This window comes from Melanostigma gelatinosum, assembly GCF_949748355.1.
Source record: "Melanostigma gelatinosum genome assembly, chromosome: 22".
Classification (NCBI taxonomy): domain Eukaryota; kingdom Metazoa; phylum Chordata; class Actinopteri; order Perciformes; family Zoarcidae; genus Melanostigma; species Melanostigma gelatinosum.
Window position 1 is genome coordinate 18,373,189 of NC_136655.1, and position 27,494 is coordinate 18,400,682.

The following is a 27,494-nucleotide window of genomic DNA, read 5'->3' on the forward strand; positions in this document are numbered from 1 at the left end:
GACACCACGAATATTTGTTGCTTAATTTTCAAACTTAATCGCCATTTATCTTGCAGCTACAGTACCAGCAACAGTCCTTTTTCACTACTCGATTTGTGCCATGATATTGTCACAAATATAGCATTTTAACATATATGGTACTTCATAGTAAGATTATGAAAAATAGAGCCCCCCTTTTCATAAGAGATGATTTAAACATTTGTGTGCATGAGTCTGTATTGACTGGCTACTGGTAAAAGTCACTTGGGTCCTTTGTAAATGAAACCTTTAACATATTGTTTTAACGTATTTGTGTCTTCTCTACTTCCTGCATCCGACCGTGTTAACAGTAGATCACCATCTTTTAAATCTGCCTCTCTCTCTCTTGACCCTTTGAGTCTCTATGTCAATGAAGGCGACGTTGTCTGGCATGGATTAAGCCCCCCCCCCTCCTTCAAACGATGACTCCACCGACTTAAAGCGACAGTAAGAACAGCAAATCCTCCTGTCGTGTGGAAGCGCTGCTGTTTCTCTTCTTTCTTTGGCTCGGAGTCGGCGGTTCTGTTTTCAGGCCACGCCCGCTCCTCTGTCAGTTGTTGATTCTGAATTAGCGGTGAAAAAAGCAATTTAATGAAACCCATCCTTTTAGTTGAGTGAGTGACAGCAAACCCCGCTGTTGTTTTGTCATCTGTCTGCACTAAAAACTACCAAAACACCCCTCATTGTTGTATCATGTTCAGGGAAAGGGAGATAAGGAGCGAGGAAGAGGGGGAACCTTTTCCCTGCCAAAGAGCACACCCGTTTATTTTCTTTCCCTTGAGCTGAAAAAAAAGAAAAGGGAAAGGCGTCGTTTCCATGGCGGCGGCTGATTAAGGGAAACAAGTGCAGCCCTGTGTATGACAACAACATGCTTTTGTCTGGGGACTTGAGTGTAATATAGGGCACTTCATTACCAGCCTCCTGTTCTACGCTGCCTCTCATACTCCCCGGGACGCATCACTGTCCTCCCAGGCACCCGCTTTATTTTTATCCCGCTTTATTGAATAAAATAAATCATCCAGCCTTGTCTCTATACCAGAGGTCTTCAACAGGGGGTTCCCTAGGGGGTCCGTGGAGGTACTGCAGGGGGGGTCGTGAAATGTGTGGTTGATAGACAATCTTTCATGTTTTTTAAATATTTTTTCCCCAAATTTTTTTCTACAAATCTCTTTAAATACACATTAACATGAATCCAACATATTGTAGCGATTGGATAAATGGAGGCAGAAGATGTTATCTTTCAGTCAGAAATGCACACATTCAGCGACACACAGGATCTCTCTCAAGCTGGGCACCGGTTCACTCACAGCACGAGACGAGCCTGGACCGGTCCCTCCAAGCCTCCTGCACACAAAGAGAATCTGTCCATTATTGTAATAGTTCAGTATTGTATGAAAGATAACAGGTATGTTTATGCACGGCAGTGACACTAATAGGCCATCACTCATTTTTCGTTTCCACATTTATGTTTAAAATAGAAACATCAGTTTGAATAGCTTGTGTGCATGATTATCATGCAATTGACAGATAATGTTGATATTGACATTGGTATCAGCTGACAAGGTGTGTTTATAAATGGCAGTGGCACGGCCTCCCTACTCACTGTACCTTACACATGTTTAACATAACAACATGAATATATGAACCTGTGTCTTATTTGAATAGCTTAATATTGAATGCACAATAACAAGGTATGTTTATACATGGCACTATGCCCAGTTTAATATAAAACAATTCTATACAATATATATAGTCGAGGGTCCCTGCTCCATCTCTATCAGTTTGGGGGTCCTTGGCCTGAAACACGTTGAAGACCCCTGCTCTAAAGAATAAGGCTGGGATGGAAATCAATTACTCGCCAGTTTAATTATGTATGCGCTCCTTAAATGAGCCATTCACTATGCTGCATGATGTTGATTTAACCGCTGTTTAATTTTAGAACGGGGAGCTCAATGTGACAGGACTCTGAGAATGCAGACGTCATGTCTGTTTCCCCAGCATGCACCGCTCTTCCTCCGGCGGGCCGGCGCAGTCATCACACGGCATGTCGAAGCAGATCTGCTGGATTGTGGATGAAGCTAATGGCCTGGCCTCCACAGAAGACGGTCATCAAAAGGTTCTGTCCCCCCACAGGACCTGTTAGGTCCATCATTTCACACACAGACCCACAGAACTCACTTCTAGTCTTGTGCTGTGTGTGCTGTAGATACGATGATGCACTAAGAGAAGAACTTTCTATACCCGCCAGCTCAATACACTTCATCTGGACTCGTCAGACACTTTCCCCTTCGTTCACACTAAAAGGTCAAGGTCGATTGTTTTCCGGCTAACACACTGACTTTTTATTCTTCTGATCGTGTTAGTGTCTGCTTCTACACTTCAGTATAGGTTGAGTTAGTAAAAGAGCAGAAAGAGAGTAAAACAACCACATTTCTAGATTCAGTGTTTCAGCCAGACATGTCTTGCTGCATTGCATTCTGGTATATTGATGCCACCAGTGGTGGGCAGTCAGGGCCTGCAAGGCCTTCTCTGCTGGCCTAAACAGAATCACAAAGTTATAGCTATTTTATAATGTAATCATTTTTCATAAATACACGACATGTATTATAATTTTTTTTCCCATTATCTTATGTTCTCATTGCACAGCTCCTGTCTTCCTCAGTTGCTCTGCTTCCAGTGCAGCTTGTTTTCAGTAGAGCTTTTATCCAATCAGATCTCACCTCTGTGTCTCCAGGTAAGAACAGGGGCCCGAGGCCCTCTAGGTAGACTTTGCAGAATAAAGTAAATGGGTTATGTTGTTGTACGATATTGTTGATTGTCATAGTCTTCAACCAATCAGATCTTTAGTTTAACATGTTGGGCGTATTCTTTGACGTGTCAGAGCTGTCTAGGTAGTCTACAAGTACGTCAGCATTAACGTGCGCCTTGATTGGTCAGTGGGCTAGCCTGACTATTGTGAAGCTAGCCAGCAGAACTTAGTATTAGTAGTAAGAGTTCAGGTTGAAAGATATGTAAGAAGTTATGAAATTTTTAGCGTTTTGCGTGGTGTAGATTCTTCTTTTTTTTTTGCTTAGCTTTGTATGGGTATGGGTATGGGGCTTTCATCACCTCTCCTTAGAGCAGTGGTTCTTAAGCTGGGTTCGATCGAACCCCAGGGGTTCGGTGAGTCACTCCCGGGTTCGGCAGGGGTCAAGACACATACAGTATTGCCCGGTTCGCACGAGCAATGTCGGGCCGTTTTTGACAGCCGTCAAAAAATTGGCAACACACAATCTTTCTTAGCCGTGTTACGCCGGGTTTACACCGGACGCTGAAGCGCCGCGCAGCGCCATTCTCAAGCGCTGCGCGCCTGGCTGTTCACATCGGACGCGCATTTCTCCGCGCTGGTCAGCCCGCGATTCTGCTTTCTCCGCTTGTTGTTGTATGTAACCCGTTCAATGTAGGGGTTCGGGGGTAAATGATGATGGTCTTCATAGCCCCCCCCCCCAACCCTCTCTTTCTCTCTCTGTCTGTTTGTAGTGGATGGGCAGATGGGGAAAGTTAATAATGAGAGGGGAAATATCGGGGCGATTGAAACTGCAGGACAACAGAAGGGGAATACAAAGTATGGGATGCATATTTGATAATTTAGATAATATAAAATATGTCATTTATATCGTTTAAATAATTTTTCAGTGTGTTTCCTGGCGCGATACGCTCGCAGCGAGCGTAAAAAATAGACTCGACGCCGAAACCATCAGTGCAGGGCGCGAGGCACACTTGGAGCGGTGCGGCATGGCGCAGCCGATGTGAACAGCACATTTGTGTAACGGGGGCGGAAAGGAGGCACCTGGCTTTCCGTGGCGTGGCGCTTCAGCGTCCAGTATAAACCCGGCGTGAGATAAGTTATCCCAAATTCCACTTTCAAATGACACGATCAGCAGCAGAATAGACGACATGAGCAATGACATCTTGGCTCAAGTAGTTGCAGATCTGATTTCAAGCCCAGCAAAATTCAGCCTCCAACTCGATGAGACCACCGACGTTTCCAATCTCAGCCAGCTTGTTGTATTCGTGGGCTATATGAAAGACGACGTGAAAGACGACGGAAGATTTTTTATTTTGTTAGCCTCTTACAACAACAACCAAGGCAGTCGATGTGAAGAAACTCGTGGATGACTTCTTCAGAGACAACGATCTTTCGTGGAATATGGTTTCTGCAGTTTGTTCGGACGGAGCTCCAGCCATGCTGGGACGACACTCTGGTTTTGGAGCGCTGGTGAAATCCGATGCACCACACATCATTGTTACACACTGTGTTGTGCACAGGCATGCGTTGGCAACAAAAACCTTGCCTCCAAAACTGGCAGAAGTATTAATTGGAGATAAAACGTAGCTGAATTTCAGGAGCAGGACCACACCTCAGCCACTCGCCCACTTCCGGCCACACTCCTATAAATACCTACCCACTCTAAGCCTCGGCACACTCGCGTTTTCTGCACTCGCAACTGGAACACTACGGCAACCGGAACACCACGCAGAGGACGCCGCCAACCGCCATCGAGAGGGTCCGGGCAGCCAAACCCGCGATCTCCACCTCGCCGACCAGCTGCTTCCACCCGCCAGCATCTCACAATACGAAGAGTCGGACTCACGGCCGTCCTCCTGTTACTCACATCTCGGCGGCAGAGGGAGACCCGCTACCTCCTGACGTAGACAACGGAAACGTAAATCCAGCTCTCTCCTCCTTCGCTCGCTCCAGACCCAGCTCGGGAACGAGCCTCCGACGACTCTGGCTGCCCGGCACGCAGTGCCCAAAGACGCCGCCCCCCCGCGCTCCAGCCAGGTCCCCCATCGAAGACTCACCAGCTGATCGAAGACGCGCCAGCTGATCTCCAACTTGACCACAGTCCGCCTGCTAAGAGCATCGACGCAACAAGCAAGCCGTGCCAACTCCTCACAACTTTCCCAAAGTCACATTAGGGAAAAACAAACAAACACAACGTACCTACATGCAAACACACCGGCGTGACGCAGCGACCGTGACGCAACCACGCACCCCGAAACTCCGCCCCCAACCCACAAAGTTCCGGGTTGCCAGGTCGCAGCGCCTCACCTCTCATCCCCCTCCACCACCTCAGGCAAACTCAACTCTCCAAAGCAGCAAGAGACGCCGACTCTATCTTCCTCCCTTCCATTTCCACAGCATTCCATCCCACCTTTTGGCCGGATTCACCCGTCCGTCCCTTCACCGTTCCCCTACACCACCCTTCTTCTGCCTATACCCAGGCACCGGGTCGCCAGTTCTTCTTTCCTCTGTCCCCCTTTCTAAGCTGTCGGCACCGGGTTGCCAGGTCTTCTTTCCTCTGTCCCCCTTTCTAAGCTGTCGGCACCGGGTTGCCAGGTCTTCTTTCCTCTGTCCCCCTTTCTAAGCTGTCGGCACCAGGTTGCCAGGTCTTCTTTCCTCTGTCCCCCTTTCTAAGCTGTCGGCACCGGGTTGCCAGGTCTTCTTTCCTCTGTCCCCCTTTCTAAGCTGTCGGCACCGGGTTGCCAGGTCTTCTTTCCTCTGTCCCCCTTTCTAAACTGCCCCCCCCCCTCTAAGCTGTCGGCACAGGCTTATTTTGGGGGCTCTGCAAGGCCCGGGAGCCACAGTGGATCCTCAGCTAAGCCTCCCCCAAACCGCATCAGGCCAAATCTCCATCAACCATTCCTCACACTCCAAACAACCGACGAAGGCTCGCTCCGGCCGAGGTGGGGGCCTAAGCTAGTGAATTGGAGATAAAACTTAGCTGAATTTCAGGAGCAGGACCTCACCTCAGCCACTCGCCCACTTCCGGCCACACTCCTATAAATACCTACCCACTCTAAGCCTCGGCACACTCGCGGTTTCTGCACCCCACCCTCCCTCCCTCTTGTTAATGGTTATCTCCCCCCATAGTCATCATGCTCCTATCCCATGGAGATCAGGGGTTCTGCAAGGCCCGCGAGCCACAGTGGATCCTCAGCTAAGCCTCCCCAAACCGCATCAGGCCAAATCTCCATCAACCATTCCTCACACTCCAAACAACAGACACACAGAATAGTCTAATGGCCATTTCGAGGAGGTGGACCAAGTAAAAGCGCATGATTTGAAATCCATGTAGCCAATTCTACACTTGATTTTTTATTTCAAAGGCAACATTTCCTTTTAGAAACATAAACGCATGGCCTCCCGTACAAAAATCGGCTTCTACATGCCCGTCCACTACTTGCATAGTGGATCAAGTGTGTGATGGTGTGCTGCAGTTTTGTCTGATGTGTATACTAGGACACTGGGCTACATATCTGTATCTACATTAATATATTAAAACATCATGTGTAGATACATTAAGGTTTTAGTGATATTGAGAAGGGTGATGACCAGCTGCTCTTCATGCTCAGAAAGCTAAGCAAAGCGGTGTTCAGTCGGGGTAAAATGCTCAGCTAAAGTTAGCAAAGCTGGTTAGAATTAGACTACATCCAGCCGCCAAAAAACCTCTAACCTAGTGGGATCACAGGTTGCCAAAACTCATCAACAATAACCTGTGGAGTCTATTTGACTTTTGTTTACAAGCCCCGGTTAACTGGTTGCTAGGCAGCATGAAGAGAGGCAGGGAGAGAAAAAGATGCCCCCGTCATGAAGTAGGTCAGGGATTCCCAAAGTGGGGTGCGCACACCCCTGGGGGTGCGCGAGCTGCCTCTAGGGGGTGCGCGAGAGGAAAAGTGTAATGGCGGTCTGATGGTGTAATAATATTAAATATTTAAAAAAAATGTAATTTTAATTTAAAAACTGTCAGGTGGGACATCTGAAGCTATCAGTCGTAAAAGAGGAGAGGGACAGAGAGAGAGAGAGGAATCGGAGGCGAGGGGAACGGAGAGGTGCAGCACAGACAAATCGGGAGCACATCGGCCCATCGCGGAGTCAAGGTGAAAAAGAGGAAACGAGAGTGAGCATCAGACTGGGAAAACAAGAGGAAATATGATGAAAAGTATCTGTGTCTGGGCTTCACTTGGATTGGCAACGCAGATTCCCCAAAGCCACAGTGCGTGGTGTGCAGTGAGGTTCTGGCTAACAGTCTGAAGCTCTTATTTACGTCGCCACCTGAACACCAAGCATGCCAGTGCAAGTCAAAAGCCCCTTACATTGTTTATATCGAAATTGGAGGAGTTACAAAACAGCCAAAAACAACTGGAGTCTCATTCATGTGTTGGGTCTATAAATGACGCACTACGGGCTTCATATCTGGTTACAGAATAGCGAGAAAGGGGCTACCGCACACAATCGCCGAAGACGTGAGCTTGCCAGCTGCCAGAGAGATGGTGGAATGTATGATTGGAGAGAAAGAAGCAAAAAAGTTGGACATGATCCCGGTGTCCAACAACACTGTGTCGCCGCATCGATGCTTTGTCCGAAGACATCCTGGCTGCATTAGTCGCTCATTAATTGTAAATGAAATGTGATAATCTGCCTCTGAGCCTGTGCGTGTGTGCTCGCATCCTGATTGCTCTTTAAAAGTGACGCCTTGTGTCACTGAAAGTTATTGAAACTTTGTTGCAGTGTTTCAGGGCGTTTTCACACCTTCAGTTCGTTTGCTTTGTTGCAGTTGCTCCTTTGTTCCGTTTGTGTTCACACTGCAACATTTAACAGCGGACTAAATCTTGTAAACAAACGCCACGCGCGAGCAAACTGTTCTCTCATTGGTCCGATTCTAATGCGGCTATGAAGGCTTAAAAGGCTCTGTTGCTTCTTTTTTTTAATTTTTATTAAGGGGGGGGGGGGGTGCGCGAACCCAGTCGGGATGTAGAAGGGGGTGCGCGGCCTAAAAAGTTTGGGAACCGCTGAAGTAGGTGATCAGTGTCGCTCCCTGGTGGGTCGTCAGTACCGTGGGTTGCCGGTGATGTGGAGGAAAGGAAGGGGAGGGGGGGGGGATCTCTCTGAAGAAACACAACACCACTGAGTGACAGACACCGAGCAACAGACGGAGGGATTTCTCTTGCCGGGGGTCTCTGCTTCCAGCTGGAGCTGAGCTATGTCTCTGTGGGAGAGTCTGCTGTGTGCATCCTCATCTCTGCATATAAATAAACACTGTTGTGGTCATTAACTGTGAAAGGGTTAACTCTCCGTCACTTTTAGCAACATTAGCAATTCACCTTTACGTGACTAATGGTTTTGTTGTTGTTTTATTCCCCTTAAAAGATGTTATTTGCATGTGTTTGAGGCTGCAGATGAGGGATATGTGATGCATTATTAAGATAACATTGGTTCCACTTTGCTATCAGGCTGCCAATATAAAAGGTTTATAAGTTGTAATTAATGGCTGAAACTTGCATTAAAGCTTGGGTAGGTAACATTGGAGAAAACAGCAACAGTATGTTAGATTTTAAAAAAAAAGATCCAACCTGTAAACCCAGCACACATTTTGCTCACTCTTTTCCAATAAAAGTAGGTAGCATCACTCGCTCTAAAAGTGGCTAAATCTAGAGAGAAAGTTGGCCAGACTGACAGCCCGTCCCTTCAGGCCTCTCTCCAAAGCCACTCCCCACTCCACTCGTCATGATGAACGTAAACGACAAACATGGCTTCTGTTAGTACTTGCTAATGGAAGACCCCGGTGACGCGCAGTGAGTGGAGCTCCGGCAGAAGGTGGAGAGTTCTACGCCCAGTAGCAGTGGCTCCCTCTCAGGCCAGCAGCCAGCAGTCCCCGCTGCTCCCCCGGCCCCCACAGGAATCCAACCCCAAAACCACGCTGCTGGAGGCCAAGGCCATATTGCTGGGCACGCTGGAGGGAAGGGAGGCACGGGAGAACCAGAACCAGGACTGCTCGTAGCAAACTGTCAGACCCCTGCTGCAGTAAAATATGAGTATTTCTTCCGCCTGCGGCCTTTAAACTCAGGAACTCCAAAAGGCCTATTGAAGGGCAGAAGTTGGTACTCAGCAGAGATACCAACAAGCAAGTCTGAGCGTGCTCTTGTGAGTTGCTCAAGGTGGGCTCACACACAGTCTTACATGCTGTCTTCGCATACTGAACAGCGACGGCAGCGTTCATGTGGACATGCAGTAAACACGTCTGCATGTGAGGAAAAGCCCTAAATCCAGATCGAAATTATAACCGGGCAATCATGCAGAAACAGAAGGCAAACCACATATGAGCTCAAACCCCCAAGCCCCATAGGTTTAATAATGTCAGTGTATGTATGTATGTATGTATGTATGTATGTATGTATGTATGTATGTATGTATGTGTGTGTGTGTGTGTGTGTGAGATCCTCTTAGCTTGTGTTAGCACCCCTGGGGTCTCCTCAGTCTGATGATGTCATGGCGGCATACAGAGGGCCGAAGCAGTATGGCTATGGACGTTGGTCTCGTGCCAGGACCGGAGCGCACAGCCTCCACTCATGGTGTCAAACAGATGGTGGCAGCCCAAGGAAGCGGGAGCAGTGAGCGCTCGGATTGGCCGATCCAGTGGGGCGGTTTCGTCGCCTGAGCAGAGCGGTGGGCTGCCTGGTCGTGTGTGTGTGTGTGGGGAGGATACCAAGGACTGCCCATCCAACGTGTTGCTGCCTGAACAGATGAAAGGACGCAGGCCACGGAAAGAAAGTGTGACCCATGAGGATCGTTCTGTTTTAAGCTTTCTGATCGCTGAATTTAGGATTAGTTTTGGCAGATCTCATTCACAAGATGACTAATCACTTTCTGGATGGCCAATAATTTCACTTAATATAAGTTACTAATTATCTCTATTCCGAAATACTGTTGAACTGTATAAAGGCGTGGTTCAAAATTCCAAAGAAATACACACACTGTGTCTGAAAATACCTGCAGTTTGCCTACAGAGCCAACAGGTATGTAGACGACGCAGTCAACATGGCCCTTCACTTCATGCTCCAGCATCTGGACTCCTCAGAAACCTACGCCAGGATCCTGTTTCTGGACTTCAGCTCTGGTTTCAACCCCATCATCCCATCTCTGCTGCATGACAAGCTCTCCCAACTGCACGTGCCTGACTCCACCTGCAAGTTGATCACAGACTTCCTGTCTGACAGGAAGCAGCATGTGAAGCTGGGAAAACACGTCTCAGCTTCTCGGACCATCAGCACCGGTTCCCCTCAAGGCTGCGTTCTTTCCCCTCTGCTCTTCTCCCTGTACACCAACAGCTGCACCTCCAGTCACCAGTCCGTCAAGCTCCTGAAGTTTGCGAATGACACCACCCTCATTGGACTCATCTCTGGTGGGGATGAGTCCGCCAACAGGTGGGCGACTGACCATCTGGTGACCTGGTGCGGTCTGAACAACCTAGAGCTCAACGCTCTAAAGACAGTGGAGATGGTTGTGGATTTCAGGAAGAATGCAGCCCCACCAGCCCCTATCACCCTGTGACTCCCCCGTTGACGCGGTGGAGTCCTTCCTCTTCCTGGGCTCCATCATATCCCAGGACCTCAAGTGGGAGCTCAACATCAGCTCCATCACCAAGAAGGCTCAGCAGAGGAGTGCTCGCCTGTAGAGACTTCTCCTGACGAGAACGCGCCGCTATGGGCCTGATCGTTCTGGCCCCAAGCTGAATCTATTTGAGGGCGCTGATTGGCTAAATTGTATGTCACTCATTGATATCTTGAATCAGCAATTGGCTAAACTGCTTCATAGACCCGTCTCTTTTGGGCCAAAACGATTAGGCCCCCCAAGCTGCGCGTTCTCAGAGTGTCGTGCACACAGACAGAGAGCACGAGCAGAGAGCACACAGGCAGAGAGCACACAGGCAGAGAGCACACAGGCAGAGAGCACACAGGCAGAGAGCACACAGGCAGAGAGCACACAGGCAGAGAGGACGAGCAGGAAAAGCATATATTTTGCGCAGATTTCATATTTTACACACATACCCAGCTACAGCTGGGTACATTCCATAGTTCAAAAACACAAATATTGACAATTTGTATAATTTATGATTATTATAATTTTTTTTTTTTTTTGTGTGGCTCATGGTGGGGCCATGCCCCATGGCCCTCTGTTGACCAGCCGCCACTGCATTTGAATTCTCCCTGATGGTTGATAGGCCTGCCCGTCCACTGTAACCGGCAGACCACCAAGTTTTTCCTTCGCATTAGCGTGCTAATGTGATGTCCATGCCGATATATCAGTTACTGCTTACCACCCGAGGCTGCGTAGCTCCAGGCCAGGGGGGGATCAAAGCTGTTTGATCCGGCATTTTCCTCATGTCTCTGTTATTAGCTGCCAACAGGCAGAGTTCCAGGGAGTGGCCGAGGCATCTCATGAAAAATGATGTGATTATGAGTAAAGGCCTCCCCGCTTCAGGACTGTGACAGCTCGCATCCCATCAGGGTTCGGGGTGGTGATAGGGCTGCCGGCTGAATCTGTTAAGTCCTAATAAATCTCTCAGTTTGTACAGTGCATGTGAAGAGATGCACAGAGCTGAGCTTTTAAAGAAGACTGCTGCCATTTATCATTCTGCCCAGTTTTTCCCTGCTAACGAGGTCTAAGATGTGATTACAGCGTGTGTAAGGAGATCGATTCTTTGCCGGAGGAGACGTCCGGCTCTTCCTGCGGATGTTGAGTGACGGATAAGAGTCTGAGCCTAATGCGATGCAGCGCTGATATGAACGCATTCAACTCAGGCATGGTGACACAATGCTGAAAACAAACAAAAACGAATTGAAGGTTTTAATGTTAACTGTGAATCATCTTGCCAGCTGTGTTGAATGAGAACGAGCAAGAGCTCCTTGTGAGAGGAGAAAGAAGTTCTGAGAACCAAATCCTCTGGCTCACCAGATAGCTTAAGTCTCTGCGCGGCTGCTGGAAGGAGAATGGTCCACTCCGACCCATCATCCAGGATGGCATGTGTCTCTAAGGTGTGCTCACCATTGCGCAGCAACACCTTACTTACTTTGAGTAGGACTTGGCTGCACCCGGACCGTCTGTCCAAGTACAGTACGTCATTGGTTGTGCTGACAAGGCAGGACGTATTCTCAGCTGCAGGTTTTATATTCACATCGTGCAGAACTTGCAGATGCTTCCCCTTACACTTCTGACACGTAAATTTGAGGCGGCACTGTGCAGCCTGGTGCGAGCGGCCGCATCTCCAGCATCTTTTGTTGATCTTGATCCAGGCTGTTTTTTGTTCCACTGTCAGCTGTGCAAAGCTTACACCCTGGTCGAGAAAGTGCTGCGTGTTTAAGCAGTAGTGGCAGTATGGCGTCCTATCTGGCTGCTTGGCACTTAGGGGTGGCTTCACTGCTGCTGGTGAGCTCTCAGGCTGGTCTGTAGTGTGCAGGATGCTGGTGCTCCTGCCACTCTTGCTCCTGTCGCAGTAATTCTCTGGCCGTGGTCCTGATTTGCTCTTATCCTCTCTGTACAGTGAATCGTACACAGTCTCTTGAATCTTCAGCTCATAGTCGAGCCAGTCTGAAAAGTGGAAGAGGTTGGGGATGGTAACACGCATCGGGTACAGGAACCTCTTGAACTCAGCACGCATATCCTGAGGCAGCTTGGACAACAGCCGTGTCACATGTGACCCACAGTGGAGCTCAGTATGTCCACTGTCCCCAAGCTGATCTAACATACCAACTAGTGCTCTCAATCGCAGTGCAAACTGCTTGAACCCACAGGTGTCTCCACGTGCGATGTTCGGGGCATCCATCAGGTCAGCGATTTTTCTGAGAGCTAACTGGTGCGGCTGGCCATAGTTTTCAATGAGGCTAGCCATCGTGTCAGTGTAGGGCTGCAACGAGTTGGTGTAGGAGTCCGCTATGAGCAGTGCCTCCTCATACTTCAGGTGGTCTACCAGGATCTGATATTTAAAGTGCTCTGTAGCATCCTCAGGCAGCAGGTTCTCCAGGGCAACCTTAAGCCGAGCAAACTCCCTAGGATCTCCTTTAGTGAATACAGGGATTTTGGGCGTAGGACCACGGTACACAGTCTCCTTGTGGTGGGAGGGTAACGGCTTGCTGGGCAGTGACTCCCTCCTTGGTCGGGTATAAGGTTCACAATACTCTGGTGTATGCATCCGGGAAACAGGATAAACTGGCTCTGGGCCACAGAAAGACTGCACCTGACGTCTCGTCCACATGTCTCTCAGCGGCATTGTGAGCTCTGACACAAGGTCCTGTGGTGGTGGTTGTGGCTGGTAAACAACATCTTCTGTTACAGGGGGTGGTGGCAGTGGCCAGTCATCATTATCCACTGGAGGCAGAGTGTGACTGCTAGCTTGCACAGGTGAGGGGAATGAGAGAGGGCGGTACGTGTTATCAGCCTGCACGACGTGCTGCTGAGGGGGCTCAGACGTCTGTGAAAGAGAGGGGGCTCTCTGTGGCGGCAGTGGTGGGTCAGGGAGTCGCCTGTGTATGTCCGACATCTGTTGCTGCAACCTGTGATTGTCTTCCATCAGCCTGTGGAGGGCTTCAAGGATCTCTGGCGCCGTTTCTGCTGCAGGCCTCCGTCGATGAGAGGCAGGCGTACTCTGGAAAAGTGTGTCTGTATACTCAGGCTGGAAGGGATATTGAGCTGCCGCTCCCTGCGCAGCACTCCAGTCCTCATCTAGCCGGGGAGATGTGAGAGGCGTCATCCTGGCGTTTCTCTCCGGAAAATTCTCCTCGCTGTAGTAAGGCAGCACAGCGCAATCTTCCATCCAGGCTGGTGGCCGTGTCTCTCGGCGGGGACGGGCGTCTGCAGGACGTGAAGTCCTCTGCTGATATGGAAACATCTTTAATCAATCCCACGGTGACCACTCTGATCCGGCTCGAAGGACCATTTGTTGTATTGACTGGGAAAGGACTGTATATTGTTACTGTGGTTCATTAAACGTTGTGGCCACCAGGGGGCATCGATCAGAATGCACTCCAGACAAGAGGTTCCTTTTGAGAGGTTTACTGACAATAGTCAAACAAGCAATTGTGTGTGGTTCTGAAACAGACATACATGAAATAATAATTAGTAAATACCTCTATACAACATTGGTTTCTAATTAGGACATACAAGGACAGAATACAGGCAGTGATAAACAGGTCCGGGACTCCTACAGCCACCAATTAGCAAACAAGGAACGAGCTACTAACTATCAGAATAGCTTGCCGTGCAAATTACACAATATAACACTTATAACTACATTAGCCTAACACCAAACTTTACATCTACTTACTGGTTGTTTGCACGCACACAGTCTTGAGAGTCAAACTCCGAACAGCAACTTAAACTAATCTATTTACAGACACGGCCGTCATTTCGCGCCGCCTAGCTCGTTCAAGCCTTTTCACTTCCTTCACGCCGTTAATATTAGTCCGCGAGCAGCTGACTGCCGTCCTCTTCCGCAACGGGCGTAGTGCGGTTCCTGCTCCGCTGCTTCTCCGAAACCCGTCTGAGGTCGTCCTTCGTCACAGTCTGACCGTAATGAAAACGGGCCGATTGTTTGGGCCAAATTTGATCTGCATTGTTCAGAGATGAACCGTCTGCACTACATCCGCCCTGCATTGCCTTCAAAGAGCCATTTATAAAAGTACAGGGTGTGTGTGTGTGTGTGTGTGTGTTCTGGAAATCAGGATGTCGAGAAGAGTTGAGTAGAGTAGCACCTTTGCATTTTTAATGTTTGTCATAAATAACCCCTGTGAGGCTGTGTGTGTGTGTTGACAGGGGGTGTCAGTGTGTGCACCTGCATGTTAGTTCGATGTGGTGTACGGTGTGTTTAACATGACATGATTCAGGGGGGGGGGGAGGGTTAATATATCCTTACTCGGCAGACACAAATACAACAAATTTACGGCTAATTACGAGACGGCGGTTGGTCGTCATTAGCGGGCGCAGCATCCGAGCAGCCAGAGGAAGCGGCTCAGGTTGTCCCGCTGCTCGTTTCAGCCAACGTCTTGAATTGCTGCGAATATTTAGTTGTAAGTAGACAGATAAGTAAGATAAGTACACAAAGTATAGAGATGCAAAAGAGTCGCAACTTGTGAGCATTCACGTCGTGGGGCAGCTCAAGATGGTTTTACTGGAGTTGGTTATGTACAGGCTTGAAACCATACATTGTTATTATTGCACTATATCCATTAAATGTGGGTTTCATGACGCGGAGTGTCAGACCTTGGTTCTGAAGCATCCATATTTTTTAATTTTTGAGGGATTAGTGAGCGTGGAGATATCAGAGCTTCCAGGGAAATCAATGCTCTTCAGTAGTAAATATGACTTGGATGTTTATGTCAAAATTGAAGAAAGCTAAACTGTCACGGGTGTAGTCCGTAAACACCACGGAGGGCAGAGCGGCGGTGTGTAATCCGTTTAACACAAGGAGGGCAGAGGATGCCACGGGGTTGAAGCGGGTGAAAGACGGTACGACCTGACAACCCCAGACTGCAGGACCAGAGCTTATATAGAGACAGGGGAATCGTTAGTGGGCCCTGAGTCTGGTGTGTCAGGCTGCAGGAGGTGATTAGCTGAAGTAGCTGCAGCTGTGTGGCCATGGGAGGTGTCTGGTCTGACAGGGATCCTGACATAAACAATGTGACGCATGCATTCACACACCTCCAACAAGTGGCTACGAGGAATGGTTCATGAGTTATGAAAGGAGGCGTGGCTCAAGGGCGGGCAAACCATCACGAATGAAAAAGGACTTTTCTGCTGAGACCAATGATGCCACCTACGTCGATGCCGGAGGGTTCACGAGTCTGGCCTTGGTACGTGAATCTGTTTAGAAGTTGAGCACAAACTCACACCTTCACACCCACACACTTGACCTCCAGGGTCCTAGGGCGACGAAGGTTGGGGCGATTGTACGGACCATGAGAGTGAACTATAGAGCTGCTGTTCGCAGCTAAAAAATAAAGTTTTCAGCTGTAGCTATTTTGCACTGCTACGGACTGTTGATTTATGTGCTGTGCTCTCTAACAACGCCTTTATTACTGCAGTGGCCCAGGCCAACTGAATGTATTCACAGTTTGTGAGAGTAGAAATGTTTGGTTACGGCCAACAGTCGTCCCCTCTAAATGGGGATTATGTGTCGATTGCTTCAGCCTGTCTGAATCAGTAGGAACAGCTAAACGCTGTGGGGAGAGTTCGTAGATTGTGTGCCGCTGTTGTTTCCCCGCTAAACTAGCTTAGCTTAGCCTCCCTGAAGACACGTGCAGGGCCTCAGCTGTTTTTTGTTATTGTTCCGGGTTCAAAAGGTCACACAGTCCGTTGTCTGTTACGTGAGCGCAGTCCACCGAAAACATTATATTTCCCACAATTTAAGCTTCTGCATTTTCCAAATGCCCTAGTATTATTCAAACGTATTGTTCGGTTCGTAAGCCTCGTACCGAACGGTTTAATACGAATACGTGTATTGTTACACCCCAAGAAACAAATAATAACCGGAGCTGTGGCGTCATAATGAGGTTATTAGGTGGTTCAAGTGTAGTAGGACAGCACTGAAGGCCCAGGTATAAAATGCACGGCCCGCCACTGCCATACAATATATATGGTATGTGAGGAAAGAGCGTGCTAACGGCAGCAGAGTGAATGCACGCAAACAGTTCATGAGCACGGTGACCCAAATAGTGGCAATGATATTTTGAGAGTGTTGTGAGTCATGCGATCCAAAAAAAAACGGCTTCTTCAGGTGCTCAGTGGGCAGAGCGCACCAGTGGATGGACTGTGGGAGGTAGAAGGTGGAGAAGGAGCATAGCAGGGTGCGTGTGTGTGTGTGTGTGTGTGTGTGTGTGTGTGTGTGTGTGAATCTGCTCCGTCTAGCTCCTCGGAGAAAGGATGTTGAGGCATGTGAAAGCACGTACGTTCTGCACTGTCGTGAACGAGCAGCAGGTGCTGTCGTGAGCCGCCCCAAAGCACTCAGTCTCACAGTAGCCTCGCACCGCAGTCCCAGCTGCAGTCAGAGAAGAGAGGAGACACTCTCGGCGTATTTATGTATCTGCACTCTGCAATTGGTGTATTTATAGGTGTTGAGTTTCATTTTTACACGAAACAAATAACAACCGTAGCTGTGGCATCAGCAGTGAAGGCCCAGGTATAAAATGCACGGCCCGCAACTGATGTGAACACACTACTGTTTTATATCTGTTCACTGACACTTTGCATTGATATTCGGGGACTTGTTACTTGAAAAGGAACAGCAGCAGTAAAACTTTATTATACACTATATGATGATTACACTGTAAAAAAAACTAAAAAATATTCAATAGATCAGCGGTTCACAAGTGATCCGAACCGTGAGGTGTGATCCGATCCGTGAACCCTTACACCACTAATGTGTATATTGTGTACTAATGTGAAGTCCTTTTGTCCATGCATTCCTTCACGTTGGCAGTAAATATGAATAAGTGTTACTAAAAAGCACCCAAGAGGACTATTCAATGTCCTCATCCCTACCTGACTTTGTCTTGTTCTCTATTGAGTCACAAAAAGTATCACAGCGTTGGAGGTTAAAGAAGGTGGACATGTAACTGTGCAACTGTCATTGCTCAGAATTTTGGTCAATTTGGGGGTTTTCGCACATTCGTCCATTCTTATCTCAGGAACGCCCAGAGGGATTTTTTTTCAAAGTTGGCACAAGCATCGACCTGGACTCAGGGATGAACTGATTAGCATTTAGTGCTCCAAGGTCACTATGACCTCACAAAACAGGTTTTTGGCCATAACTCAAGAATTTATACGATAATTATGACAGTTTCACTCAAATGAATAAAATGCTGAAGTGATGACAATTTGGGCAACCATGGATGCAAACTGCAACTTCACTGGTTGGAGGAGGCATGCAACCATGAGGTGGTGATTATAGTTTCTCTTTTATTACCTTTACCTCTGCTTTTAGTTCCATTTGAATTCTTCAAGACTCTGAAACGAAACATTTTGTAATCGACCCGTTCACAACAAGCACACATTTGCAACCTGTGATGTGGAGTCTCACCTATAAATCACTTCATTATTAGGGGTCACATGCATGATTTAAAAACCGAGTACAGTACAACACCCCAACATCACATGCAATGCAACTACAAGGAGATGTGGCATCACTTAAAATGCTATAGGAAACAAAAATAACCACCTATTCCCAATTCCCCACTGATTCTGAAGTCTGATGTCTGCTTTTAACCACTTTTCTCCCTGCTTTGCTGCCAACAGCCCAACATACCAGCAGCAGTAAATTAAATCTGACTTCATCTGCATTCCCGTGTTACAGTCCCACCAGGAACAAGGGGGAAGTGTGTGTTTATTTGTTGGTCTTGCTAATAGATTGCTCCTCTCTCTGGAGTGCATTCAACTTGATGCAAGTTAATTAAACTTGTCTGAGTCCTCTCTCTTTCTCAAGAGTAAATGAATTGATTTATCACGGTGTATAACTCCTCAGCCGGTGTATAGGTTCAAACCATTTGAAATGTAAGGGGTGCATTGATGGTAACGTGTGTTTTTCTCTTCTCCTCTCCTGTAGTTTATAGCCTTTGCATCTTTGTTCTTCATCTTGGTCTCCATCACCACCTTCTGCTTGGAGACTCACGAGGCTTTCAACACCATCATCAACAAGACGGAACTGATGCGGAACAGCAGCGTGCCGGACTCAGGCCCGCAGTACGAAATAGAAACTGACCCCGCGCTCACCTACGTGGAGGGCGTTTGCGTCTTCTGGTTCACCATCGAGTTCCTGGTGCGTGTGACCTTCTGCCCGGTCAAGTTGGAGTTTGTTAAGAGTGTTCTCAACATCATCGACTTTGTGGCTATCCTGCCTTTCTACTTGGAGGTGGGGCTGAGTGGCCTTTCCTCAAAGGCCGCCAAGGATGTGTTGGGTTTCCTCAGGGTGGTGCGCTTTGTTCGTATCCTGCGCATCTTCAAGCTCACGCGCCATTTCGTGGGGCTAAGGGTGCTGGGTCACACATTACGGGCCAGCACCAATGAATTCCTGCTGCTCATCATCTTCCTGGCATTGGGAGTGCTAATTTTCGCCACCATGATCTACTACGCCGAACGAATCGGTGCGAAGCCCAACGACCCTACCGGTAGCAACCACACCAAGTTCAAGAACATCCCCATTGGCTTCTGGTGGGCCGTGGTAACCATGACGACACTGGGCTATGGCGACATGTATCCAGAGACCTGGTCGGGCATGGTCGTTGGCGCACTGTGCGCCCTGTCGGGCGTGCTAACGATAGCCATGCCTGTGCCCGTTATCGTCAATAACTTTGGGATGTACTACTCCCTGGCCATGGCCAAGCAGAAGCTGCCCAAGAAGAGGAAGAAACACATCCCTCAGGTGGTGCAGGGAGGGTCCCCCATATACTGCAAAGCAGATCTCAACACCACCTGCAACAGCACTCAAGGTGACCTGTGCCACGTCAAAGGGAGCAGGGTGCTAGAACACAACCGCTCAGGTAAGACTCGATCAAAAGATCATGAGCAGCCACACCTCGGTATTGAAGTAGAGGTTACACCGAGTGGTGTTTTATATGTAGTGACAGCAACAAGACCTCCTCTCAGGTAGAAATATGTGTCCATTTGACAGACTCCCCCTTGAGACTATAAATGGTTTTCCCCCGGAGACTCGCTGTCACCACAGCAGCTCCCTCACAGACAACTGAGGTCTCTTGCCTCGCAGCCTTCATCTCTGGCTGCCACAGTGACGAGGAAGGCGATGCACAAGGTACTGCGAGTAGGAGACGGCTGTGTGAAACGGCTTATGCTAATAAGAAGTCAGAGTCCTTGTGTCCAAGTTTTTCTAGCAGCAGGGATTGTTAATTCGCTGCTCAGACCGTAGATGGCTGTTTTTCCCCTCCAGGCGCACATCAGTAATTTACTCTTACACAGCTCATATTGACGGAAATTAGTGTCGACCTCCGTACATCGGCTTTCTTTGAATTCTAGAGCAGACACTCTTGAGGGTAGGCGCACCCTATGGGCTCTTCTGCAGTGTATCTGTTTATTAGGTCTCAGAACCTTACATTCAATGAGCATACAATGAATCACGGCTCAACTGAATGCACAAACAGAATCAATCTGGTTTAATCCTCAGAGGTAATTTCAAATACACAGTCTGCAAGTTACTTTCCTCTTCAATGGGAAGATAATGGGACACTGGTCTCCATTATTGTAATGATTGATGTAATGACAACAGACCTGAACCCGACTCCTTTTCTTTAAGTATGGCATATAGCCGTCCCACAAGTACATCCAGATATTGCTGTTACTAGAGAACTGTTACTGACATTAAAGTTGCACAAGGTTAAATGCTAGACTTTAAATTCCACAGCAACTTATATGTAAGAAGGGAGGGATGTGATTAAAACAATCTATAACTATCATATTACCTAATTATTTAGTATGTCCCGTTAAGGTAAGTTCATTTCTTTTGCCTTTTTTTGTTATAAGCTCAGGATTCAAATCTGAAACTCTTCTGTTATGTCAGAATAGTAGAATTGAAAAGTGTATGAACGTAGACGTTTAGATTTATAAAATATATAAAATAAATAAATAACCAAAGCCCAGCCAGAATATTTCTGATCTCTAACCTGACCCATTTCTTTTCTCACAGTTCTGTCAGCAGACTGCAGCGGGGGCAGCGACCTGACCATGTCTCCAGAGGAGAGGGTCCCCATGCGAAGGTCCAGCACCCGGGAACAGGACCGGCCAAGCGGGGGGACATGCTTCCTGCTCGCTGCTAGTGACTACAGCTGCCCTGCAGACGGAGGGATGCGAAAAACAGGTAACTGCATGTGGAACTCTACTGGTTTTCATTGACCTTTAATGAATATGTCACACATTGATTCATTCATTATATGTCTGTTTGGGAAAAAAAACTAACATTAGTTTCAGAATCATTCTGAAAATCATGCTTGCTATTGTGCATTGACACTTAATCATTTTTCACTCATTAGTCATCACGTACTAGTCAGGGTTAGGTTTTCGTGTGGCCGCTATTTTCAGTATGTGTGGAATATGCTTTATATGTATGTTTTACCATAGGAATACAATTGTCAGAGCTACACATGTTTTAAGACAATCAGTGAAAATCCTCATCAGCTGATCCGTATCCTTAGTGACTGGGACACCGCCATCCCTGGAGAGGGGGGGGGCTGTTTGTTCTGGCCTAGTCGGCTCAGGTAACGTAACCTGTGGATCTGCTGCCGCGGCCCTCAGCACTGACGCGCAGCACCACTTTTTTCGGCAGTTCTGAGGGGCGACAGCATCCATGCGGTTGACTCAGGACTGTTGCTTTCATCACAATTTCTTCATGTTTTTCTGTTGCCTGGAAACACTTGAATACATTTCCGACCCCGCGTCTCACTGATTTCGCTGTTGCCAGGTTTCATTGCCCATCTGTACCTCCCAAAGAAATTGCCAAGTGTATCATCCGCCCCTAAGGTGATGGTACACCAGCAGATGTTTCCAGTATCTCACAATCGGAGGAATTTAAATGGTCAAAAATAGATTTTAATCCTAACTCATAAATGTTTTGACTTCTTCATTTGTAACATTGGAAAATGCATTTTGTTGCTTCTAAAAATTAGTTTTAGCTAATCACCAGCTAATACAGTGGAATTATTTACATTCAAATCAAATAATAGACTGCTATACTTGCTGACCGTGGAAGTGTTTATCTGACATATCAGACCTGTTAAACATATCAGCCCAGTCGCCAGGAAAGAATTTTGGCGTCGGACATTTATGCATTCGGTCATATATCCAGCGGGCGTTATTAAGAGTTAGGTGGTAGAGTGAGGAGTATAAGAAACGATAGCGGTTGTATGACGGCGATAACGGCGGTTGTTATTTATCTACCCTAGTTACATGGTTCCATTACCATTTTAACATTTTACCATTTTCTAACCTTAAAGATAGGGTAGGTAATCTTCACAAAATTGAAATTCTTAAAATATGATAACAGCAATCCATGGAACAAATCCACAAGCTGCTATCTTAACATCTTTGAGTTCCAACAATAGTTTGTTGTTTACGCTCATAGTGATTTTTGGGGGAGTGGCTTTGGAGGGAGGCCTGAAGGGACTATGTAAGGGTCAGTGTTGCTAACTTGGCGACTTTCTTTCAAGATCTAGCAACTTTCGGAGCTCGTGCTGCTAGCTACTTTCATTGGAAAAGAGTTGGCAACACTGTGCTGGGTTATTAGGTTGGATCATTAGCGTACTCTTGTAAGTTTCTCAAGATTACCAACCCTGCATTTGCTAAGTAGTTTTGTTGTCTATACCTAAAAAATAGTTTCACAACGTTAACCACGTAGCGATAAGCGTATCTGCAAGGGGTGATACGAGGCTGATAAAAAATGTGTTTGTGAAATGTATTTTTGGTTCAGAAACATCGTGATTTAACATATCCCGTGGTTTGTAGATACAAACTATCTCAAAATGTTTTGGTGACTAGGTTGCATATATTCTTTTATAGTATTAACATGCAATTCCAAGCCCTTTATTTAATGCTGCCACTGAAAATTTAAATTTGATATGTCAATGAAGAAGTCGATTTGCCCAAGTCAAACATTATGAGTTGACCCCGGCCCTGATTCTTGGTTCTGATTGTTGAACCTTTGTAGGCTCACCCTAAAGCTTGACAAGATTTTGAAACAGTCCACATCGTTTACAATTAGAGATATCACTGGACGATGTCAGATTAGTCCAGATGATTTGCCTGTTGGTCATGTAGAATTGCATCAGTGGAAAGGTCAGACTCAGAAAGGGCTTGACCTTCCAAACACTTTGACCCAAGCTAAAGGTCATTGTGAAGTCCACATTGGCCGAAATTACCACAAAGTCCTGTCGCTGTTCCGTGTGGTTTCAAAAGGCAGAAAAGGTCATGAACTAAAATGCATGAACTGAGCCACTCATGCCGTGGAATTGAGGTCGTGTGGCAGCTTGTTCAATAGAAAATCACAAAAGACAGTATTTCTATGAAATACTTTTGGTTGCAGCCTCCATTCAACTGCACTAAAATAATATTCAGACGCCACGCGAGGCCTAAAGCATGTTTGGTAGGTTAATGCCTCCAGTTTATCTCAAGCTTTTTGAGACATTTGAGTGTTAATCTGGACTGTAATGTGGAAACGTAAGCCTTGGCTAATTGCTTCCTATCAGAAGTTAACTGTCTCTCTAGGAGGCTCTCAGTGTTATTACTCTGTAGCCTCACAGTGCTACTGCACTCACTCTATAGCGGGCAAATCAATGCTATCATACCATTGGAGTGACACTGCGAATCAAAGATTACGTTCAATTGAATGTCAGCTACTATTTCGTAAGAGAAGGTTTACTTTTTGTCCCGCAATGTACGGACAAAATTAAAACAAGGTATTAATGATTTCCACGCTGGGTACTTCGATAGCCTAGCAGTTTAGACCACTTTGCATGTGGTCCAGATCCTCTAGGGAGCACATCATGGTGGTCTCTGTCACAGCAGAGCCCCTCGCCAGTCTCGTTTGCTCGAGGTGGGCGGCCGAACAGCTGTGCCTTGGTCTCCGCTGCTTCAGTCGCTTTTTGCCGCAACACACTGACGGCTAATGCATAAAACATCGGGTCCCTTTCTAATCCCCCGCTACCTGTTGGCATAGACGCAGGCTGCTCTTTGTTCCACCTGCTCATTCTGGCTCTGAGATAGCCTTGGCGAAACAAATGGTGCCGCGTGCGGTATGGTAATGAGGCCACGTTTCCATTAGCTGCTCCTCATCAATGTTCACGCCAGCCGATCGGCATGCTCCATTAATGATCTGGCTGCTTGGGCTTGCTTGTTTATTTTTTGCGCCGGCGTGGCTCACATGCTGCAATTTTTGAGAAGTTTGAGCTGTTGTGTGAATACGTACAGATGATTTAAGAATCAAAAATGAAGGTCTCTTATCCTCGTCATCATCAGTACGTACAGGCTAAAACCTGAATTTAAACATGCATAAACAGTTATATTTGATACATGATGTGCCTGTTGGTGGTCTTATTAGATATGACTGTTATACAGTCTGTGAAATACACAATGGTAATTTGGGGGGTGCCCGCTGTACAATGTTTTACTTTAGCACGTCTATCACAATTCAGTCACAGCACACATAGGTTAGAGAACAAAAAAGCTTTCTGTCTTACCTTAAATAAGAAGGAACCACAACTTTGCTTGCAGCTAGAGTGCTGCAGGAATGAGTCGTAAAACCTGGAAATGAATTTGTAAACGGAATATTGGTTAGATGCCTTAAATAAGGTCTGTAGTTAACAGAAGCTTAAGACATTTCAATGTTTCATTCTATGACATAAAATATATCAGTAAATACCCCTCGTGAATTCTGATGCTTTTTTCGTGTCTTAAAAAATACAAGACAAAGGCCAACAAGTGGCTGAATGATACTATAAAACTTCATCAGGCCGACTAGTCCGCCCTCATTGTCCAGTTGTGTGTAGGCTACTCGCCCTCATATGACCATGTTGTAGTTAGTTTATAGCTAACGCTAACTCTGTCTACTGATTGATGCTTTTACACATCATTGAAGTGTTGTTCATTTATCTTACTGAACAGAACATCTAAGTGTCATAAAGCTTGTTTTCTGTAATAATCTGGAGGGAACCAGTGCGATGCTAACTTCCTGTTGGTCTAAAAAAACATGTTGTCCCTGCAGCGCTCTGTTATTAAAGTTATCACCATGTATTAGACATTACTGAGATTTACAATCTTTAAACAATTTCTGAATACAAATGATGATGCCATGAGATATATGACCGCTTATATGATTCTCTTATTTAACCCTTTTAAGGATAACAACATATTGTATTCGAGTAAAGGGTTCCACACTGAACTCTGGCCGACTGTAATTTTAATCACATAGGCATTTCTAAAAGGTAGAGTTCCTGCGGATTCATTCATTATCATGATATTCATCGTGTTGGAACTTCAGCATGTTAGCTAGCTAGCTTACCTTGCTAGCTATAGGCCAGTAAATCCATCTAAACAATATGCCAGGCAGATATTTTAGTGAGGCTAACGTCAAATCATGTCAAATCATTAAATACAAGCCTCTCCGTTATAATTCTGTTCCTTACCATATTGGGGACTTCAACAACCCACGTGGTTAAAAAAAACTACAGAAGTGTCAACAAGGCGAAGGTAACTTTGCTGAGGTTTCCCCTAAATATAATCCAATATTACACAATCAAATCAGCTAAAAGTAGCCCCACTGTTTTTGTTTGTATCTGGTTCCACTTGTTTACAAGCTACATGTATCACAATGAGATCAGCTAATTAGCTTAATTCCCCTTTTCTCTGCTGTGACTACAATGCTAGCAACGGGGTATCTTTGAATAATGAAAGCTCCCAAGATGGAATAACAGGAAGATTTTCCATCCAACATGGCATGAACGCAGCATTAAGCCAGTAGCTGTGCTGTGTTTATGGATCTCGTTACAATGTCATGAAATCTCTGGGCACAGTCACTGAAGCAGGGTTTAAAAAAGAACACATACTGTCACAGCAGGAAAAGCACAGATGTGACGAATCACATCAATGACTGATCCATTCCAAGAAAATGGTATGTAGCTGCTTTTTTGGGGAGATTAGTTGAATTGACTGGAATTCAAGGAGCAGTGTTTAGGATTTAGCGCCATCTAGTGGCGTGGTTGCAGTGTGCAACCAGCTGAATCAGCCCCTCCCCGTTGTAGATATGAAGGGCTGATTATAAGGTCAACGAAAACACGATTCTTAGTTTAAGGTGTCTTGGCTATCCGCCAATAGATCCTTTTGACATTCTAACATTGGATTGTATTGAAATGTAACTGCCAGCAACGGTTGCTTTCCAGCCATTTTCCCACTGGTTTGTTGACGTTTTTTGCTGAATGATGAGTGAGTCATAGCTCGACTCAGACTTACAACTAGAAGGCTGATGCAGACGGGTTTTGTTCCACTCAGATTAAGCCGCCTACTTTGACAGCGAAGACTAAAACAGCGTAGCTATCTTTAAAGGATACAATTTTCCTCGATATTAGCTGTGTCCGAGATTACTTTAATTTATCCCCAAGTACCAGCCAATGAGGTTATTTGTCCCTCTAGAGCAGCTCCAGCTACGAAACATTTTGCCTTTCACAGACTCCAATGCGCCTCACTGTCAGGAAATGTTGCTGTGCATGCTCTCACCATACAGTATGTTACCACTGCTCTGTCTCCTGTCTTGTACCGGTTCACTCGGCTGGCTCGGACTCGGATCGTTGCCTGCCCGCCTGCCTGCCTGTGTGTGTGTTCATGTCCTGCACCACCACCACCACCACCTCTCTGTCGCGCCCCCACCCCTCTCATCCGAAGGCTATGAGAAGTCCCGGAGCTTAAACAACATAGCGGGCATGGCTGGGAACACCCTGAGGTTGTCTCCTGTGAACTCGCCCTACGGATCGCCCTGCCCGCTGCGGCGCTCCCGCTCCCCTATCCCCTCCATCCTGTGAGACGTCCAGTCCCCCCCCCCCCCCCCCTGGAGGAGCCCGCTTTGGCCTGAAACAACCCCACAAACTAACCACTGCCCTTTGGTGCTACATCTGAACTTCGAGGTGTTGTGACTAGTGGATAAGTACTTAACTTTGTAGGACTGCTGTTAGTGGCTCGGGCTAGCCTGAGCAACTCAGCCCCCCCCCCCCCCCCCCTTCTTGAAGATTGATGTGCTTAGCTAACTTGTCAGTCCTCCTAGGTCACTCGGAGTCCCCTTTAGTTCAATTTAGTGCAATAAAAGAACTCAGACTGGTGGCTCCAGAAGTAGCAGTCATAACATCTAATCAAGGACACGTAAAATAATCAGGGATATCAGATGTTGCTATATTTAGATACCTTTTGAAAAAGGACATGCTTCCAAAAAGAGAAAGAGAGATGTCATTTTGTTTTATCCTCACACAACTGGGACTGGTGTCCTTCGCTTTGTCTACTTCTATTTTTTGGGAGGGATGGCCGTCGAGAGGGAGGACTGCTCGCACACGTCTGTCGCTCCTCGCCTCCTGCTCCTGTTTTTGCATGGATCATCCTGTAACCATCGTCTGCAAGCAACGTGGCGAGGGGAGAAGGGACGAGGCCGACTGCGGGTAGAGCTTATGGAAATATACGTACACATACGTATAGCCTATATGTATTTGAAGGGGTATTTTTTTATTGAATGTAATTACGTTGGGATTTAGGATTTGCATTGTGTCAAATTTTGCCATCGGCTTCACCAACAATCCACCGAGGAGACTGAAAACACAGAAAGCCCAGCTGGCCGTTTGTTCCTCTCTGCATGTGGGTTGTCTTTGTGTTTTTTTTCTCTGCTCATCTGCTGCTATTTCCCATTAACTTTCTCCCCGTTGCCTTCATGTTTTGTTCTTGACTATGATGGAGCGCCACCAAAGCCTGTTGTGTGGTTGTTTACTCACAGATGACTGCAGAGAGGTTGTCTTTACTGGTTTCACACAAGCAGAGAGCAGCGTTCTGTCTTAGGGGCTTGAGGGGAAAAGGCGGTAAAGGTAAACCTTCTGAGTGGCTGTGGGGGTCAGGCTGCAGTGCGGAACCCTCTCAC

At 46.9% G+C, this 27,494-nt stretch overlaps 1 protein-coding gene across 5 annotated transcripts in view; it reads left to right on the top strand.

The window, feature by feature from the left end:
• kcnc2 (potassium voltage-gated channel, Shaw-related subfamily, member 2) overlaps positions 1–26,400 on the top strand; it is a gene marked incomplete at both ends in the record, with an annotated part of 99,560 nt that extends 73,160 nt beyond the window's left edge. The window contains 3 exons of one of the 5 annotated variants that reach the window (XM_079294330.1): positions 18,435–19,368; positions 20,526–20,696; positions 26,264–26,400. In XM_079294330.1, the coding sequence (XP_079150456.1) occupies positions 18,435–19,368; positions 20,526–20,696; positions 26,264–26,400 (1,242 nt within the window). The remainder of the gene's footprint in view (positions 1–18,434; positions 19,369–20,525; positions 20,697–26,263) is intronic. The other 4 variants (XM_079294332.1, XM_079294331.1, XM_079294333.1 and 1 more) reach the window with 4 other exon arrangements.
• Positions 26,401–27,494: the final 1,094 nt, after the last annotated feature.